Source organism: Leguminivora glycinivorella, chromosome 10, assembly GCF_023078275.1.
Source record: "Leguminivora glycinivorella isolate SPB_JAAS2020 chromosome 10, LegGlyc_1.1, whole genome shotgun sequence".
Lineage (NCBI taxonomy): Eukaryota > Metazoa > Arthropoda > Insecta > Lepidoptera > Tortricidae > Leguminivora > Leguminivora glycinivorella.
The window spans coordinates 8,390,040-8,408,746 of NC_062980.1; the positions used below are offsets into that span (position 1 = coordinate 8,390,040).

The 18,707-nt window shown below is 36.5% G+C and overlaps 3 protein-coding genes across 3 annotated transcripts; 1 reads left to right on the forward strand and 2 right to left on the reverse strand.

Moving 5' to 3' along the window:
• Positions 1–295: 295 nt before the first annotated feature.
• On the reverse strand, positions 296–742 carry LOC125230564 (cytochrome c oxidase assembly protein COX19). The gene has a single exon (XM_048135756.1). It carries the CDS (start codon positions 639–641, stop codon positions 372–374), a length of 270 nt encoding a protein of 89 aa, XP_047991713.1. The 5' UTR covers positions 642–742; the 3' UTR covers positions 296–371.
• Positions 743–1,199: 457 nt separating this feature from the next.
• On the forward strand, positions 1,200–15,336 carry LOC125230150 (probable RNA-binding protein 19). The gene is made up of 15 exons (XM_048135193.1): positions 1,200–1,376; positions 1,454–1,816; positions 2,037–2,267; positions 2,432–2,551; positions 3,254–3,434; positions 3,759–3,850; positions 4,328–4,433; positions 5,667–5,855; positions 6,325–6,486; positions 7,791–7,894; positions 8,137–8,631; positions 8,851–9,053; positions 9,793–9,909; positions 10,062–10,170; positions 15,107–15,336. The coding sequence occupies exons 1-15, from the start codon at positions 1,341–1,343 to the stop codon at positions 15,305–15,307; spliced, it is 2,709 nt and encodes a 902-aa protein (XP_047991150.1). The 5' UTR covers positions 1,200–1,340; the 3' UTR covers positions 15,308–15,336.
• A 532-nt stretch (positions 15,337–15,868) lies between these two features.
• On the reverse strand, positions 15,869–18,680 carry LOC125230151 (transmembrane 9 superfamily member 3). Its single transcript, XM_048135194.1, has one exon. The coding sequence runs from the start codon at positions 18,575–18,577 to the stop codon at positions 16,850–16,852; it is 1,728 nt and encodes a 575-aa protein (XP_047991151.1). The 5' UTR covers positions 18,578–18,680; the 3' UTR covers positions 15,869–16,849.
• Between the last annotated feature and the right edge of the window lie 27 nt (positions 18,681–18,707).

Sequence of the window (18,707 nt, forward strand, 5' to 3'; positions counted from 1 at the left end):
CACTCCTCAGTATTTCATAGTAATTCCATACTAACAAATCGTTTTGACAGTTCATAAAAAGAAGCTGATTTGACTAGTTGATAACTAGCCTATTCTTCTCCTCAGATGGACACTGAGACATTAAGCTTCTATTGGTGGCATATCCCAATTGTCCGCAACGTATGGCAACCCTATGCTAGTGTCGATTTAGCCCTCAGGAGAGGAATAGCAGTGTGAAAAGTGAATTTTTCTTTAGGAAGAACCTCTAGAAAATGTTATCTCTAATGGATTACTTTTATCAATAAAAAGTCACAGAGATGTTTAACAAACTAATGAATTTATTATATTTAAACATGGCAAAAATCTTACTTTACAACCAGTCTTTGAAGTTACTACGCTTTTTCTTTAATTTGTGTAGTCTCATCTTTGAAGCCCAATTTTGACCAATCTTCTTTTGCCATCAGTCCGTTGTCCATTCTACACGCAAGATATTCTTTCGCCTCATCACGACATAAGGTGTTTTTGCTGTTGTTGTTATACAAGCACTTCATGTACTTCACCATAGTTTTCTTGCAGGCTCCTTCGTGATCCAGAGGAAAACTACCCTTATCAGGTGGGGTTGGTATAAACTGTTTTTGGCCAAAGGTCATAGCCGTCGACATGGTGTGCTATTGATGAAACTGAATTGATATAATTGTAATTCTCAAAAATTCCGAGACAAAAACAGTGGCCGCATCTGATCGAAGTGATCTGACAGTGACAGATGACAGAATGAACTTTTTTACACCAAGCTAATCGAGCCATGCTTTAAAACGCTACTTTAAGGGATATATACTTTACGTTAGGTTACATTCAAATATCATAACGCGTATGAAAATTCGAAAGTCAATGAATTGGAAACAAAGATTTAGAATAAACCAGACTAAACGTTCAAAACTAATTAAATAAAATGAAACAATTAGATACACCGTTAAATTGAATTAATTATTAATTTTCAAAACTAAAGCAATATGAAAGCAATATTGTTGCAATAAGTAATTGAACGCCTTGTCAGCATGACATGATTGACACTTGTCAAAACTGAAGACATGCTTACTGGATTTGACACATGATATTAAAAGGAAGACTAATGAAATAATATTTTATAACTTATAAGTATTAAAACAAGAAGAAGAATAAAGGAAAATAGAAATACTTCACTCAAGACGAGGCGGTATGGCCTATGGTCCTAGCCTGTCCAGAAGGACGAAGAAAAAAAAAATTGACACTTGTCAATTGACGCAAGAGTATGACAGCACGAACGAAAACACTATGCACGTGCTGAAATTAACTATTTAAATAAAATATCACAACTAATTATAATGTCTCGATTAATTGTGAAAAACTTACCAAATAAGGTCTGTACTGTATTTCTATATATCTTACATTTAACTATGAAAACAGTGTACCTACTTATTACGTCGCATTTTTATAGGTAACCGTTGATTCTTTAAAAGAGCTTTTTGGCCAAAAAGGTGAAGTAACAGACGTACAACTAAAGTACACTAAGGATGGCAAATTCAGGAACTTCGGTTTCGTGGGATACCGATCAGAGGAGCAGGCGGCCGCCGCCAGAGAACACTTTGATGGAACGTGTGTGCGTTCTATGAAGATTCATGTTGATGTATGTGCTAACCTAGGTGATGAAAAGAAGCCTAGAGCATGGAGCAAGTACGCCCCGGACAGCACTGCATACAAAAAGCTGCACAAAAATGATGTTCCTGATGAAAAGAAAGAGAAGAAGAAACTCAACAAGAAAGAAAGAAATAAAATGAAAATACTGGAGTTGCTTAAAAAGGTACAATATTAAAACCAAATTTCCTGGTATAGTATAATGTTTTGTTACTTTACACAAACTAAATTAACAATTTTCTGAAGCAATATGTTGCTTGTTCCTATATTTTACTTTGTCCAATGTTGAACATATTTATTATTTAAAACTGGAACATCCTTTTCACAACAAAGTACCACCAACCGGAAAATATTCACCAAGCTAACATTTTTTAAATCTTTTGTAGCATAAAGATGACCCCTTATTCACGGAATTCATGGCAGCGCATATGAATGATAAAACTGGATGGATCAAAGAAGCCCTGGACGAGGCAGCAAAGAGTGACGAGCATGACAGTGGACTGGAAGATGAGAGTGCTCCCAAAGCAGCAGAAGAGAAAGCTTCTGAGGCTCCTGAGCCCATGAGTGAGCAAAACAATGAAGAAAAAGTAGCCAACAAACAGATCAGTGATTTAGAGGTAAACCATGATCTAAATATGTGTTACTTTATATAAAGCAAAACAGTCTCATGTGGTCAATAAATGTCCATTCATGTAAATTTTAAGCTAATAAAATTATTAGGCCATGTTATAAAAGTCAAATATGCAATTAATTTAAATTATCAGTCAAAATATTCTTTCAGTATATGAAACTGCTGATGAAAAGAGTAGATGGTTATACTGAGAAAGCTCCTGAGAAGCCTGCACCAGTTGAAGAAGAAAAGCCTAAGAAAGTCAGGAATAGGCCTCTTTTCCACATAAAAGTAAGTATCAATTTTTATTATTCTAAAAAATCATTTGAAGATAAACCTTAATTTTATTATTTTGTTTGGCAAACTGCCATAGTGGGAATGTTTTGAAAATTCCAATAGGCTACTAGACTCGTATCGAATTTAGCACATCAATATATTGTTTTCTGTAGTATTTGACTTAAGAAATCAATATTTATAGCTTGCGGGGATTAAAAGTGCGTGATGACTGCGTATTTTTAATTAAAGATGTGTGTATGTTTTTTTTTTCATTATGGACTCCGAAAACAGTGTTGGCCAATGGAGTGACGTCACATAATTCAGATCAACTATGGAAATTAGAGGTAGTAATCTGATCTCCATAGAAGCAACCTCTATTGTATTAAAATTCATGGGTGTGACAATGTGAAATATTTTTTCTAAATATACTGACGTCATGTCATAGATATTCTATAGATTAATATGGCTGATGTTGTTTTTGCCTGATCACGTAAAAGTAAACTTTAAATAAGTTTTTTGCGGGTTTTTAAGTCGTAATAAAATATGGTACTATTCTTTTTCGTTTAATTAGACAGTAATTAATAATATAAGACATACTTTGAAAAAGGGTCAAGTAGCCTATTCTGCCAAATGTAATGTCTGCCTGCCACTTGAAGGGTAAATTATTTTTGGTGACAAAACACTTTAAAACTTTATTATTCATCTGATTCCTGACAGATTACAGGTCTACCTTTCACATGCAAGAAGAAGGACATCAAAGAGTTCTTCAGGCCTCTGGTGCCCTACTCCATCAGACTGCCAGGTCTCAAACAAAAGAAACTATCAGGATTTTGTTTTGTTGGATTTAGGACTGAGAAAGAATTCAAAAAGGCACTTGCTAAAGACAAATTGTTTTTGGGTATGTATAATTGTGGGATTTGTGGGAGATGTAACTATTGTAGAAGTAGTTGAAGTTAAACAGCTGAACTAAATGTAAAATATCACTATTTACGAATACAGAGCTACAGCTATAATGTACCAGGATATATAAAAAACTACTTTAGCTAACAAATCTCTGAGTCTACATCTCTTCTGCTATCAATAAAGAGGCAACTTTTTGATATATAAAATGCACTGACAAGCCTACAACCTACATATCACTGTTGCTGGGCTCACTGGCTTAAAACTTTTTCATTTTTTTTTTATAAAATAGTTTAGGTTAAAAGTGTTATGTCTTATACAGGAAATAATCGCGTCCACGTCAGTAAATATGAAGATAAGGCCAAAAAAGCAGCAGAAGAAGAAGAGAATGATGTAAAACGAAAAAAGCAAGAGGTAAACTGATCGAAATCTTATCCATGAACTGCATGAACATAAATTAATAAAACTGTACCTAGTAGGTGTTCTGACAAAAATATGGTGATTGTAAATGAGCAATTCCCATTAAGTTTGTACATTTGGATCATGTCTCCGATTTGGATAAAAATTGGTAGGCTGATAGAGTCCATGATGCTGAGCAAGATCCACTAGGTTTCCCGAAATGTCCTATGTAGTTTGTATGACACCTTCCTTTTTTGTTACCAGATTTTTATACATTTTCGGTAACAAAAAAAGAAAGTTTCATACAATCAACCTAGGACATTTTGGGAAACCTAGTAGATCTTGCTCAGCATCATGGACTCTACCAGCCTACCAATTTTTATCCAAATCGGAGACATGATCCAAATGTTCAAACTTAACGGGAATTGCTGATATAACATGATTATCTTCGTCTGTGTACAAAATTAATGTGTATTTTTTTTTATTGTTTAGACACAAGGTAATGAAGAGTCTATTGGCGAAAGTGGCAGTATATTTATTCGTAATCTTCCATATATTGTATCAGAAGAAGAAATTACGAACCTATTTGAAAAGTTCGGTAAGTAATTGTTTATAACCAGGCCGTTTAGCATAATTTGCGTTCAAGAAAATCTATACATCATTCTTTTTTTAAGCTCAACACACATATGTTTGTAGACATGTTTATCACATAAACAACAAAAAATCTATATACAGCGTGTGGATTCCATACGGGCGAATAATGTAACCAGTTATAGTGTCTGGGGGCCGATTTTTGAGTCTCACTGTCACTAAAATACCGGTTGAAAACGGTGAATTGCCTATTATTTTCAGTGACAATTTTCTGAATTCGAACGCCGTGAGATTCAAAAATCGGCCCCCTGATCGCACGAATCGTATATGATAATCATTTTGTTAAAAAGTGTTATTAATTAAGAGTAATTATTTTTTTAAATCTGACTAAGCGGCAATGTACGCCGTCCAACTTCATGTCAAATGACATAAACGTCATGTCGTAATGACGGTTAAGTAGAGACGGTAATTGATATGGACGTAATACACTGCGTTCTGAATTATTATGTATGAAAAAAAATCTCATCTATTCAAAAAAAAAATAATGTAATTATGCTCCTTAGGTCCGATACTAATGGTTATCAAAATATTCGCCCGTATGGAATACACACGCTGTATAAGCTCAAAACAATAAAACCGGCCAAGAGCGTGTCGGGCCACGCTCAGTGTAGGGTTCCGTAGTTTTCCGTATTTTTCTCAAAAACTACTGAACCTATCAAGTTCAAAACAATTTTCCTAGAAAGTCTTTATAAAGTTCTACTTTTGTGATTTTTTTTTCATATTTTTAAACATATGGCTCAAAAGTTAGAGGGGGGGGACGCACTTTTTTTCCTTTAGGAGCGATTATTTCCGAAAATATTAATATTATCAAAAAACGATCTTAGTAAACCCTTATTCATTTTTAAATACCTATCCAACAATATATCACACGTTGGGGTTGGAATGAAAAAAAATATCAGCCCCCACTTTACATGTAGGGGGGGGGGGGTACCCTAATAAAACATTTTTTTCCATTTTTTATTTTTGCACTTTGTTGGCGTGATTGATATACATGTTGGTACAAAATTTCAGCTTTCTAGTGCTAACGGTTACTGAGATTATCCGCGGACGGACGGACGGACGGACGGACGGACAGACAGACATGGCGAAACTATAAGGGTTCCTAGTTGACTACGGAACCCTAAAAACGAATTAACCAGTCAAAGCTTATTTCATATTATTAATTTCTTCTCTTGTTCAGGTCCCCTAGCAGAAACCAACCTGCCCATAGACGCGGTAACGCGCCAACCGAAAGGCTTCGCCACCGTCACGTTCATGATGCCCGAGCATGCAGTGGCAGCGTACACGGCACTGGACGGCACCGCATTCTGTGGACGCATGCTGCATCTACTACCTGCCAAGGCCGAGAAGACTGAGGATAGCGATGACGGTAAGTTCGAAAGAAACAACTAAATATTGACGCTGTTCCATTGGTTGGTGGTTGACGAAATTTCCATAAAGCATGCCATTGAGCACCGTCACGTTCATGGTGTTCCAGCACGCTGTGGCGGCTCTGTGCACGTGTGCTTCACCTACTGTCTGTCAAGACAGAGAAAACTGAGGATAGGTTCATTTCATTGGTCAGGCGGTGGCGAGGGACTTTCACTAGGTAGTCGTCATACCGTCTGACAGGGAGTTTCTCATGCTACACTACGCCCCTGTTTACTATCTATTTAGCTCTACGCAGAGTTTGGGAACATAGGAGTTTTACGTACACCTAGTATAATATCGAATTGTTGTCATATAAAAAAATCATGATACTTATGAGGATTTTTCAATTTTGTTCCTTTATATATCTGATAGCAACTATTATTATTAACAATGAGAACGTTTCACTAGATTTTTATTTGCATTTTTAGAGGGACTCACATTCAAAGAGAAAAAGGCAAAGAAACTGCGGAAAGAAGCGAAATCGTCCCACAACTGGAACTCCCTGTTCTTGGGAGCCAACGCTGTGGCTGATGTCGTGGCGTCCAACTACAACACCACCAAGGAACAACTCCTCAGTGACGAAAATAAGAGTAAGTTCACTTGGAGCTTAATTCTGAAAGGCCAACATTTTCCAGTAGAAAAAACCGGCCAAGAGCGTGTCGGGCCACGCTCAGTGTAGGGTTCCGTAGTTTTCCGTATTTTTCTCAAAAACTACTGAACCTATCAAGTTCAAAACAATTTTCCTAGGAAGTCCTTATAAAGTTCTACTTTTGTGATTTTTTTCATATTTTTTAAACATATGGTTCAAAAGTTAGAGGGGGGGGGACGCACTTTTTTTTCCTTTAGGAGCGATTATTTCCGAAAATATTAATATTATCAAAAAACAATCTTAGCAAACCCTTATTCATTTTTAAATACCTATCCAACAATATATCACACGTTGGAGTTGGAATGAAAAAAAATATCAGCCCCCACTTTACATGTAGGGGGGGTACCCTAATAAAACATTTTTTCCCACTTTTTGTTTTCGCACTTTGTTGGCGTGATTGATATACATATTGGTACCAAATTTCAGCTTTCTAGTGCTAACGGTTACTGAGATTATCCGCGGACGGACGGACGGACGGACGGACGGACGGACGGACGGACGGACGGACAGACAGACATGGCGAAACTATGAGGGTTCCTAGTTGACTACGGAACCCTAAAAATGCACGAAATATGACCCTCAGCTGCTAACAGATTCAGACTCAAGATTTTATATTTATTTATTCAAGCAAGACAAGCACTTTTGATTATTGTAAATTACAATTAGGTTAAGGTATAGCAAGGACAATATATACGGGGATTGACAATCTCATACAAAAAATTTGATGCCGCTGTTTCGCAGCCTGGAAGTGGCAATTCATATTTCCCTAAATATTTTTGCGTGTTTTTAATTTATTATTAATACAAATGAGTAATGACATATTTCTTTATTTTAATATCATGATACATATCACGATATCACGTCAATACACATTTTGAAAAAAAAAAGTAGGCATCATCAGTGTAGTGTGGATAGGTACTAACAAATGGAGGTACGATGCTTAGTATGAACATTGCCAATCCTTTATATCCGGATATAATCCGATATCCGGCTCGAAGGACTATGCCTAATTCGTGGAGTGTATTGAATCAAAGATATCTAAACTAACATGCTGAACGTTTAAAATTCTGCCTGCAAAGAAAGTACTTGTATTCGTTGTATTATTTCAAAGTGACATGATATGTGCGCATTACGCGAGCCGCAGTTTTGGCTTCAGCCATCTTACTAAAGATTATTTTGTTCATTTAAGTAGATTTGCTTTTATTCATTTTGGTATTTTTAATTTAAACACTATTGTTATTTTAGCTACAAGTGCCGCTGTAAGACTAGCTCTCGGCGAAACACAGCTGGTCTCGGAAACGAGGCATTTTCTGGAAAACAATGGAGTATATCTAGACGCTTTCAATACGGTAAATACCTATTTTTTGTGATTTTGTTGTGAAACGTGAGAGGCTTCTAATATTGAGTGATCACTATAGAATATCTAGCTTAGGTATGCTTAATATCTATTTATCGTTTAGCAGTTCATTTTTCTCTTCTTTCTCTATATTTCTCACAATTAGAATTTCGTATGAATATGATTTGTTATTTAGGTTTTACATTAAGTATTTAAACCATGTAATTAAAATATAATCATATTTGGCTTTTGTAGGTATCTAAAAAGAGATCAAAAACATGTATACTCGTCAAGAATTTACCAGCAAACACCGATAACGAAGAACTCAAAGCATTGTTTACAAAACACGGCCACATCGCTAGATTCCTCATGCCCAAACACGGCATATCAGCTCTAGTCGACTTTATCGAACCGTTCGAAGCCAAAAAGGCGTTTACGAAATTAGCTTATTCGCAATTCAAAAACGCACCACTGTATTTGGAATGGGCACCCGAGAATGTGTTTATTAAAACTGCGGAAAAATCAGAAACGGAACATAAGCCTGTTGTCGAAGATGAACCGAAAACAAATGAAAAGAGGAAACGTGAGAAGACGAACACGGATAAAAGTGAAGTGACGAATACGGAAGAGGTAGAAAATAAACCTGAAAAAGTTGAAGAAGAAGTTATTGACATGGGAGATCCCGAAAACGATACTGTGCTATTTGTTAAGAACCTCAATTTCAGAACAACTGAAGATAGCTTAAAACAGGTAGGTAGAAACTACTACTATTTATATAAGTAGTACACTGTACCAGGTACAGTCATCTGCAGTAATATGTTAATCATCGATATGTAACATATGAGATAAGGTATTATTGCATTACAATACAAATATGATAATTATGAGGCTCTCGCTGTGTAATCTATTATTGCAGGTGACTTCATGACTTTTTTAACCAAATAAATAATGTTCATTTTATTTTTACAGCATTTCCAAGGTTGCGGAAAGTTACACAGTGTAACGATAGCAAAGAAGAAGGACCCAAAAAATCCTGGACAATTCTTATCCATGGGTTACGGCTTTGTACAGTTCTACAAGAAAGCCCATACCAATGAAGCTTTGAAAGAGCTGCAGAGTTCCACTTTAGACGGCAAAACCTTGGAATTAAAAAGATCGGAGCGAGGAAACACGTTAGTATGATTTTACTAAACAGCAATGACCCAACCTACGTCAAACTCAGTATAGGTATCTTACTATTAGTTAAGTACGTAGCATATATTATGTTATCCTGTATGTGTTAATGCCATGGCAGAGGAATATGCAATTCTCAGGTCGATTGCAAATATTTCAACATGATTGAACTTTACGGAATACTACGTATGTCCCTATGGTATTTGCAAAGCTGGCTGCCGTCGTTGTCCTTGGCACGCACACTTTATTATAGCAAACACAGCAGTCTATGGCGATGGCGGTCAGTTAGTTAAAAGATTACAAGAGGACATGCTAGTTTGCATCTGTCATTTACAGCATCAAAAAAATTTAAATTTTGAAAAAAAACTGACATAGTGTGACCGATTGCCAATGCCAACAAACATGGCGAAGAAAACTCCCGACTCTTTCAAACAAAAACCGAATCTTAATCAGTCCATCCGTTTAGGAGCTACGATGCCACTGACAAACAGACACGTGAAATTTATAACCCCCCGTCGTTTTTGCGCCACGGATTAAAAACAAGTAAGAAAACAATTGCTCCTCACACACAATGAAGGAGTTATTGACATAGGTTATAGGAATGTTTATTAGTTTATTACTGTTGTGCATATTTATTACTCATGTATGTACATAGGTGTGTACATTTCTTATGCCTTTACAATATCTTGTTCTACAACCATAACAAGTAGAACTAATTGGTTTTATTGTTTGTTTCAGAACGGAGGTCAAAACAAATAAAAAAGACACGAAGCATACTGCACAAAATGGTACCAAGATACTTGTTCGGAATGTTCCATTCCAAGCCAATAGAAATGAGTTACATGAAATATTCAGGTAATTAATTTCCAGATAACGGCTCCGAATACAAGTACCTAAACCTAACTAAACAAAGTATAATCATACTGTTATCTGAACTCTCGATTGCTATCAAATATATACGGCAATAAACTGATATGCCGCGTTTAACTGGAGGATTGTTGTTACAGGGCCTTTGGTGAAATAAAAACATTGAGGTTGCCGAAAAAACTCTCGCCAGGGTCAGACCAACATAGAGGGTTCGCGTTCGTGGACTACCATTCGAAAGCCGATGCTAAGGTATAAATATTATTAAATTTTCAATTACTAATAGCAGGTATACTTGAATGCCTCAGGTCATCTCTACTCTACAACTTAGGAAACATTCCCAAACTACGTGACACGTTTAGGGGGGAAGGGGGGTCGTCAAAATACTACGCTTGGTCACAGAGGGGGAGGGGGGGGTCTAACTTCTTGTCACGTAACCTGTGGAATATTGGCCCAGCCGTGGTCAGCAGAGGAACGTTTATATAGGCTGGTGGTGATGATGAAGGTGATGGGATGAAAATCATTGTTTAAAGGCCGGAAAAAAGATGATAAACACGCGTCATTAAACAAATACACTCAGCGTCAAAAAAATCGCACCTCGCCCAAAATTCGTTTCAAGAAAATACAGCTCTAATCTTATTGACTGTAACCTATCAATATTGGTATCATTTTAAATTACAATGAAAGCCCTTTAAGAAAAAGGTGTACAACTTTCTTAAAAACAATAATCGCCAATCTACGATGGTTTTAAAAAAAAGGGTAACGATGCGATTTTAATGGGTCTCTAGGTGTGCTACCCTAGACGGATTTAAAAGGAAGTGTAAAGGTGTCATGTGGATCATTTGCACTCCAAAAGTCACCGAGGACACTGCTGAACACGCAGCCTTCAGCCGAAAAAGCCTTCAGAATACGGGTACAACTCCAGAAAAAGCAGCTCAAGTGATGGCACTGCTCCTAAACGGATTACGGCAGTAGCAAGTTGCTGAACGCCTAAGTATAAGCCGTTTCCGGGTGCGACGAGGCTTGCTGCTGTTCCTGGACATCTGTGGCTACATTAGGAAGCCTGAATCTGGGAGAAGACGCTGCACCACCGCTAGAGAGGATCGGTACATTTGTATCGGCCTCTTTGCGGAACCGCTTTCGGACCGCTGCTGAGCTGCAGATACTGCTTAGGACAACTCGAAGAACTGCAGTGAGTGTCTCCACGATCAGAAGAAGATTGCTGGAGAAGAAAATGTTACCCCGAAGAGCTGGCAGGGGCCCCCAATTTAAGCCATCGAATTGCCAGAAGGAATTTTCGCTAGGTTTGGACGTTGCAGCAATGGAGAAAAGTTTTGTTCCCCGATGAGACGAGGGGGTTCATTTACACAAACGACGGACGCAAGAGGGTGTACAGGAGTCAAGGAGAGCAGTTTACACCAGTCTGCACCGAAGAAACAGTCAGAAACGGGAGCGGCTCGTGCATGTTCTGGGGCGGCACTTCCATCGACGGCAAAACGGATCTCGTCTGCGTTTCCCGCACTGGCTGTGGTCGTTTTGAGGGGTCCTTAACTACTGGCAGTTACATTATGGAGATTTTTGAAGAACATGAGGTCCCATACGCTGAGTTTGTTGGACCTGACTTCCAATTTATGCACGTCAACGCCCGTTGCCATACTGCCTTGACAGTGCGGGAATCCCTGCATGAGGTCGGAATGTACTGTAATGGAGTGGCCAGCAACGAGTCCCGACCTGGACCCCATCGAGCATATCTGGGATGAGTTAAAACGGCTTTTTTGGTCGCGGGAACGTGCTCCAGCCACCCTCGACGTGCTGGAAGCCGCAGTTATTGAGGAGTGGGATAACATTCCTCAAAAACGGATCGTAACACTGATTAAAGGTCCATAACTGATTGCCTGGAAGCTACACGAAGGGCCAGAGGGAGAAAACACTAGGTTTTAAGTTTAGTTTTAAGTAATTTTTTTCGATATTTGTTGATTTTATTGTCTTTGATTTTTTTTATTTTTAAACCTGAATGCACGTTGACTCCTTTTTCCTGAAAATTTTATTTTTTTGTGAAAAATGTCATGAATTATATGGCATTTTCCAATAGAGCGTTAGATTACCTTTCAAATAAGGCCACATAGTCATACTTTTCCTTGTATAAGATAAGGGCTATAATCGCTTGAACGAAACCGATTGAGAGGTGCGGTTTTTTTGACGCTGAGTGTATTAAATTTGATATAGACACACGAATATCTATTAACAACTTTCTGCAAAAATGTATTTAAAACTTCATTTATAAATACTACGTGACAACTACAGGGGGAGGGGGGGGAGCTCGGCATATACTACGCTTGGTCACGCAGGGGGGGGGTCAAAAAACGGCACAAATATGGTCACGTAGTTTGGGTATGTTCCCTTACCACACCCACCCTCTACCTAATCTAGGTCTACTTATCAAGAACTGGGAAATCTCACGGTTTAGGATTAGTTCATTGGAAAGTAATAATGATTGTCTGGATGCCTCTTTATTGAAATCTGCACGGGAAGCATGGTCGCGCGATAGACGATAAAATAGCAGGCCGTCCCTATCGCACTATTTGTAAGTGCGATAGGGACGGCCTAATATTTTATCGTCTATCGCGCGACCATGCTTCCCGTGCTGAAATAGATAGGGTGAAAAATGATCAACTAATTCTATACACAATTAGGTACAGCTTTCCTAAATAAAGTGTAAACATTTCCTTCGAGTTGTAGTTATACAATCTTAACCCTTAAATGCATGAATTTTAACTTTTAACGAGATATTAATATATGTGATAGACAATGGTTTTCTGACTCTGGGAAAAATAATAAAAAAAATATTTAAGATCGATTTTTACACTAAATCAATGTTAGAAGTTAAATAGGCAAAATCTTATTTATATAAATATATCGTAATTGGTAAGTTTTATTTTTTAAAAAAATTACTACTATTAAAAAGGTACACTTACTATTAGTGAAACCTTTATGATAAAATGTTTAAACATAAACTAATTACTAACTCCGAAAAAACACACTTTTCGCCATTTTATCTTAATCCTTAAATAATGTTGATAAATGTTGATAAATCGACCAATGTTGATAAATCAGCAACATGGTTTTATCAATAGACGTTCTACTGAATCCAATTTATGTCAGTTGGTCGATTTTGCGACTAATGCTATGGATAAGGGTTATCAAATAGATGTTATTTATACCGACTATTCCAAAGCATTCGATAAGATCTCGCATTCCATGCTTATTCAAAAATTACAAACTTTTGGAATACACGGCAATCTGTTGAGATGGCTTACTTCATACCTACGCGACAGAACACAAGCAGTGGCTATAAAGGGACACATTTCTAGTTTTGTTCCAGTTTATTCCGGCGTCCCTCAGGGATCCCATTTGGGCCCGCTATTGTTTAATATTTATATTAATGACGTTGTCGATTGCTTCAAATTTTCTAATTTATTATTATATGCCGACGATACTAAAATCTATTCTATTATAAAATCAAGAGATGACTGTAATAAACTACAAGCTGATCTGGACAGACTGAGTGCATACTGTAATATGAATGAATTGTATTTAAATCTAGATAAGTGCTGTGCTATTTCATTTTCGAGAAAACGCAATAAGATAAGTTATGATTATTCTTTAAACAAAAAAATTTAAGGGTTGTATCCCAAGTAAAAGATCTGGGGTTACTTCTCGATAACGAACTACAGTTTATTTCTCATATTGACAACATTTCAGCGAAAGCTTATAGAATGATGGGATTTATTTTCCGGCAAAGCAAAGATTTTACGGACCCTAAAACTTTACAACTATTATATAACGCATTTGTTAGGTCGAACTTAGAATACGCCACTACAGTCTGGAATCCTCACTTCAATGTTCACATTAATACAATTGAAAAAATTCAAAATAAATTTATCAGGAGAATGAAATATAAATTTAAATCTTCTCGCACTGATGATTTAGAGTCCCTACAAACACGTCGTGAAATTCGTGATCAGATGTTCTTATACAAAGTTCTACATGGCCTTATTGATTCACCTGATCTTTTATCTAAAATTTCTATTCGATGTCCCGATAGGCGAACACGCTCCACTAACCTCTTTTCTATTAATTTTGGGCGTACTACATATGCAAGAAATAGATTCTTAGCTAGAGCTTGCAGTACTTATAATGAGAAATTTTCTGATATTGATATTTTCCATTTATCGTTACCACAGTTTGTTTCTGCAATAAAACGTAAAGTTAAAAATTAAAATTATGTCTTTAGTAAGTACTTATTTCCTAAAGTTAACAATATAATTTTCTATAATTTTGTTGTAGATACTTGAGTTTTGCATGTGCTAAATTTAAATTGTTACAATGTCAACTTCTGAGCAACATAACTGTTATTATTCATTAGTGGAAACTGTGTGGCTTGTGAATGTGTAATCTGATTTAACTAGATGTATTGTTTTGCCTGTTTGTTTCCCAAAGGTTTAAATAAATAAATAAATAAATAATAAATAGTAAATCATAATATTATTTAATTTTATATTAAATAATAATAAATACTGATTAATAATTAAGCAATGTGATTTTGGATAGCTACATATCGAGCCACGGGCCATCAAATATATGATGCATATATACATCACCATGCATTTAAGGGTTAATTATATTAGACTAGCTTTTGCCCGCGGCTTCGCTCGCGTTGGAAAGAGACAAAAAGTAGCCTATGTCACTCTCCATTCCTTCAACTAACTCCACTTAAAAAATCACGTCAATTCGTCGCTTCGTTTTGCCGTGAAAGACGGACAAACAAACAAACACACACACTTTCCCATTTATAATATTAGTATGGATTAGATTCTTACCATGGCAAACGCAAAACACGTTAACCCACACCAATTAGGCAGATTAGATTAATCAACAACTAAGTTTTTATTCGAAATACGTAGTGTTAATTTCAGAGAATGCACTAAAGTCTTGTTTAATTTGAACCTTAAGTACGAAAGTTAAAGTTGATATTCGATTGACTTATGTACTATATCGATGGCGAAGTGCCATTAACTCCTAACTAAGTATAAAAACCTAAGTAGTTGGGAGTTCGTGGTACTTCACCACCGTCGATATGTAAAATGTTACTTGAGCCTTTTGTAACTCCAATGTAATTTTGTTTCAGACTGCTTTTGAGGCTCTCTGCCACTCAACCCATCTTTACGGCAGGAGGTTAGTGCTAGAGTGGGCCGACCAGACCGACGAGAATGAAGATATAAACGCGCTGAGGAAAAGGACGGCGCAAGCGTTCAACGCAAAGTCGGTGGGCGGCAAGAAATCGAGGAAGGGAACTGTCGATGTAGAAACATTTGTTGATGGTGAATAATGTACATATAAATATAGATATATCACACATTTAGCGTTTTTATAAACCCTGTCCATTTTCCTTGTATGATTCAAAAGAACACCTGTCCTTATCGGTAGGTCGGTAGGTATTAATTTAATGGATATTCATTCTAAACGCCAATACTGGTTCCTAAAATAATAACAGTACCTAATTATAATTAAATTTTCGACTAATTCTTGACTCAAGTATGGATAGGTCTGGCGATATTGGCGATGGCATGGCCTAATTTACATGAGTGGACCCATTGTAAACTTTGAAAATTGAATAGATAATCGGGAAAATACGTTATTCATATTACTTACAAGAGATTACGCAGATTATTAATAAATAGCTTGTTATCTATTCATTATATGCTACAATTATATCAACGACACTGTTCAGTAATTAAAAATGTCTGTTCTTAAGTCCCATCCATAAAGGTCAGTATTGTTCGCGAAAATTACTTATTTTTCTTTCATTTTAATTTCCTATTATTCAGTCGTCTTCATACATGAGGAGGGTACAATACTAATTAAAATAATAAAGAAATAAAAATTGCTATTCTTCTTATAATGACATTGTATTGTTTTACATGACCAAGTACATCAGTACAATTATGGCATAGTAATTACAAAAAAAAACCTTTGACTACTTTGAAAAACCAACAAAATCTTAGTTTTACAATAATAATACATACAAATTATATTTGAGAAATATTACAGCACAGAAAAACTTTAATTATGAATATTAAATACCATAATCTCGTGATAGGTGTATATATCAGTATCATTGCACAATAATGTTGAGAAGTTAATATACTAAGTAGAGAATAAGACAATATTTACAATTTTCAAAGGGACATTGAAGTAACTTAGACATAGTTTAATATTAGCACCGCTGGCCTGAGACGATGCGTTACACATTCCACATTCCTTGCCCCACAGGAGGCCATCACTTAGACAATAAAACTAGATACTTTATTTTACATAGGATAGGTATTTAAGTCTTAAATGTAATTAGATTGAGTTCTCTAAATATAATAAAGAGTCAGTCAAATCAACTCATTTTCCTGCAAAACCAATCATGGCAGTGTGTGACTCTTAAACACAAATATGTTTTTAGTACAATCAATGCATAGTAGAAATATCCCATCAGCCATGATGGAATGACTCCACTCTATTTTAGCTAAAATGTATTGCTATGAATTCTTTAAACTTACGATTTTTAAAGCAAAACTGTGATAAATGTAATAAACTTAATCAAATTACTACAAATCAATAGGTTTTCAGTGTTCCTCAATAAATTTATAACTTGAGATATTACACAATTTTATCATCTTTATAGCTTGTTAAGTATTTAGGAATGTTGAGCCAAAACTCATTAACACAATATGACATGACTAACTCATTAGTCATTAGGTATTCACAGTAACTACCTCTTAATAAATAAACCAAATCAACAAATAAAACATTTAGGACACTTTCTTCCAATTGGAATAACAGTACCATATCAAATAAAAATTGACAACCTAGTGATTTGTGTTCAATCAATCTTTACAGTAGAATAAATTTTTCTAACAAAAATACTTGTGCCAATGTAGCCTACAGTCCCACAAATTATTCCAAGAGCTAAACTGAACAGAGCCATGTAGCCAAAGTAGAAAGTGGTTTGAAAAAGACCGTACATTTTTGTTTTGAACAGGAAGTAATAGAAGGAATACAAGTATACATAGAGAGCTGTACTTCCGGCAGAGAGGAAGCTAGTCCACTGCCAACGGTAATCCTCAGCATTCAACAAGAAGTATGTGCATACAATGGTCACACACACTGTTACTATCATAAGGATTACAAACACAAGCAACATGAATCCATACACATAGTAAATTTTGTAAGCCCAGAAAGATGTAAATATAAAATACATTTCAATAAATATTGAACCAAAAGGTAAAATCCCACCCATAATGATAATTATGAATGGCTCCATGAACCATTTCTTTTCTGGGATGGGCCGTGGGACAGCATTGATACGGCAAGGATAGTCAGGTTGTCCAGCCAAGTTGCGGCCAAGAACTGTGCCTACTAAAGTCAGTGGCAGAATAACAAAAGTGCAAATGGACATCACAGCCACCATACTGCCAAATGGAATAGCTCTTGAGGCATGGTAATACATAGCAATAAAATTAATAAAGAATGCAGTACCACAAACCAGTACAGGGAGAAGGAATGCAGAAAGGAGCATCTGCTTGATCCAAAGCTTACCACCCATCCTGGCATACAGAGAACCCCCAAAGTATCCATTTACTGGAGAAGTTGCAGCATAAATGAAAATAGCAGTAGACAATAATGAGCCCCTCTCAGTGTAAAGTTCACCAAATATTGTGAATATAATAACAGCCAAGGTAACAGTGGTAAGCTGATAGCCAGCCCCTACTAAAGCAGAGAATAACGCCAAGTGAGGTACAGGACGGAATACATCACCATGTACTTGTTTCCAACCATATTCATCTCCCAAATCTTTCTCTAAATCATCTAGGTCATCATCCTTAGAATATCTAGCATAATCTTTACGAAGGGTCCTCATAAGAATCATAGAGACCAGACCCACCAAGAATATCACCATCATAAAGCTATTGAAGATGCTGAACCAGTGGATCCTGTGTTGGAAAAAGTTGGGATCCAAGTATTTATCAAACCTGTCTTCAAACTTAATATTGCTCTGTTTCCAATTGACTTCATATGTGAACGGAATTTTTGCATCCGGAGTAAGCTGCTCCTTATTCTCTGCAGTTAGGTTAACTTCAACTATTCTATTCCCATTGTAGCCAATATCGAACTTTTTGTGCGTCCAGATATAGTAGCTGTCACCATCGACTTCGCCAACGATTCCCCAAATAGGCAGGTCATCAATGTACATTTGGTACCAGTAGTGGTTCTTCACTGCATAGACGAGGGCTTTATATGACTGCTCAGTAAGTTCTATAGCGCAAAACTGTTGTGCAGGAACTTTATCCTTGTAGGTAATGTCGAGTCCACTGAATTCAAGCTCCACACCCTGGAGTGCTTCCGACAGAGTTTCATGGTAGTGACCGATTGTTATTTTGGTGCCGACGCAAAACGGTAGCGAAAAATATGCATACGTCTCCTGGCGATTGTGGTATGGACCTACAGTGTTCATCCATAGCACCACTTGCTCGCCATCCTTGTAGGTATGTGTATGTTCATCACAATTTACTATAGTCAGTGAAATAAATAGTACATAGAGGATTTTCATTGTATAAATAATATCACTAATCCAGATAATTTTTTAAAGTAAAATAAACAAAACACGTAAGTGAAATGCCGAAATCGGACATTACCCCAATGTTGCCAGCGAACCACACACACAGAAATGTCGTCATAAT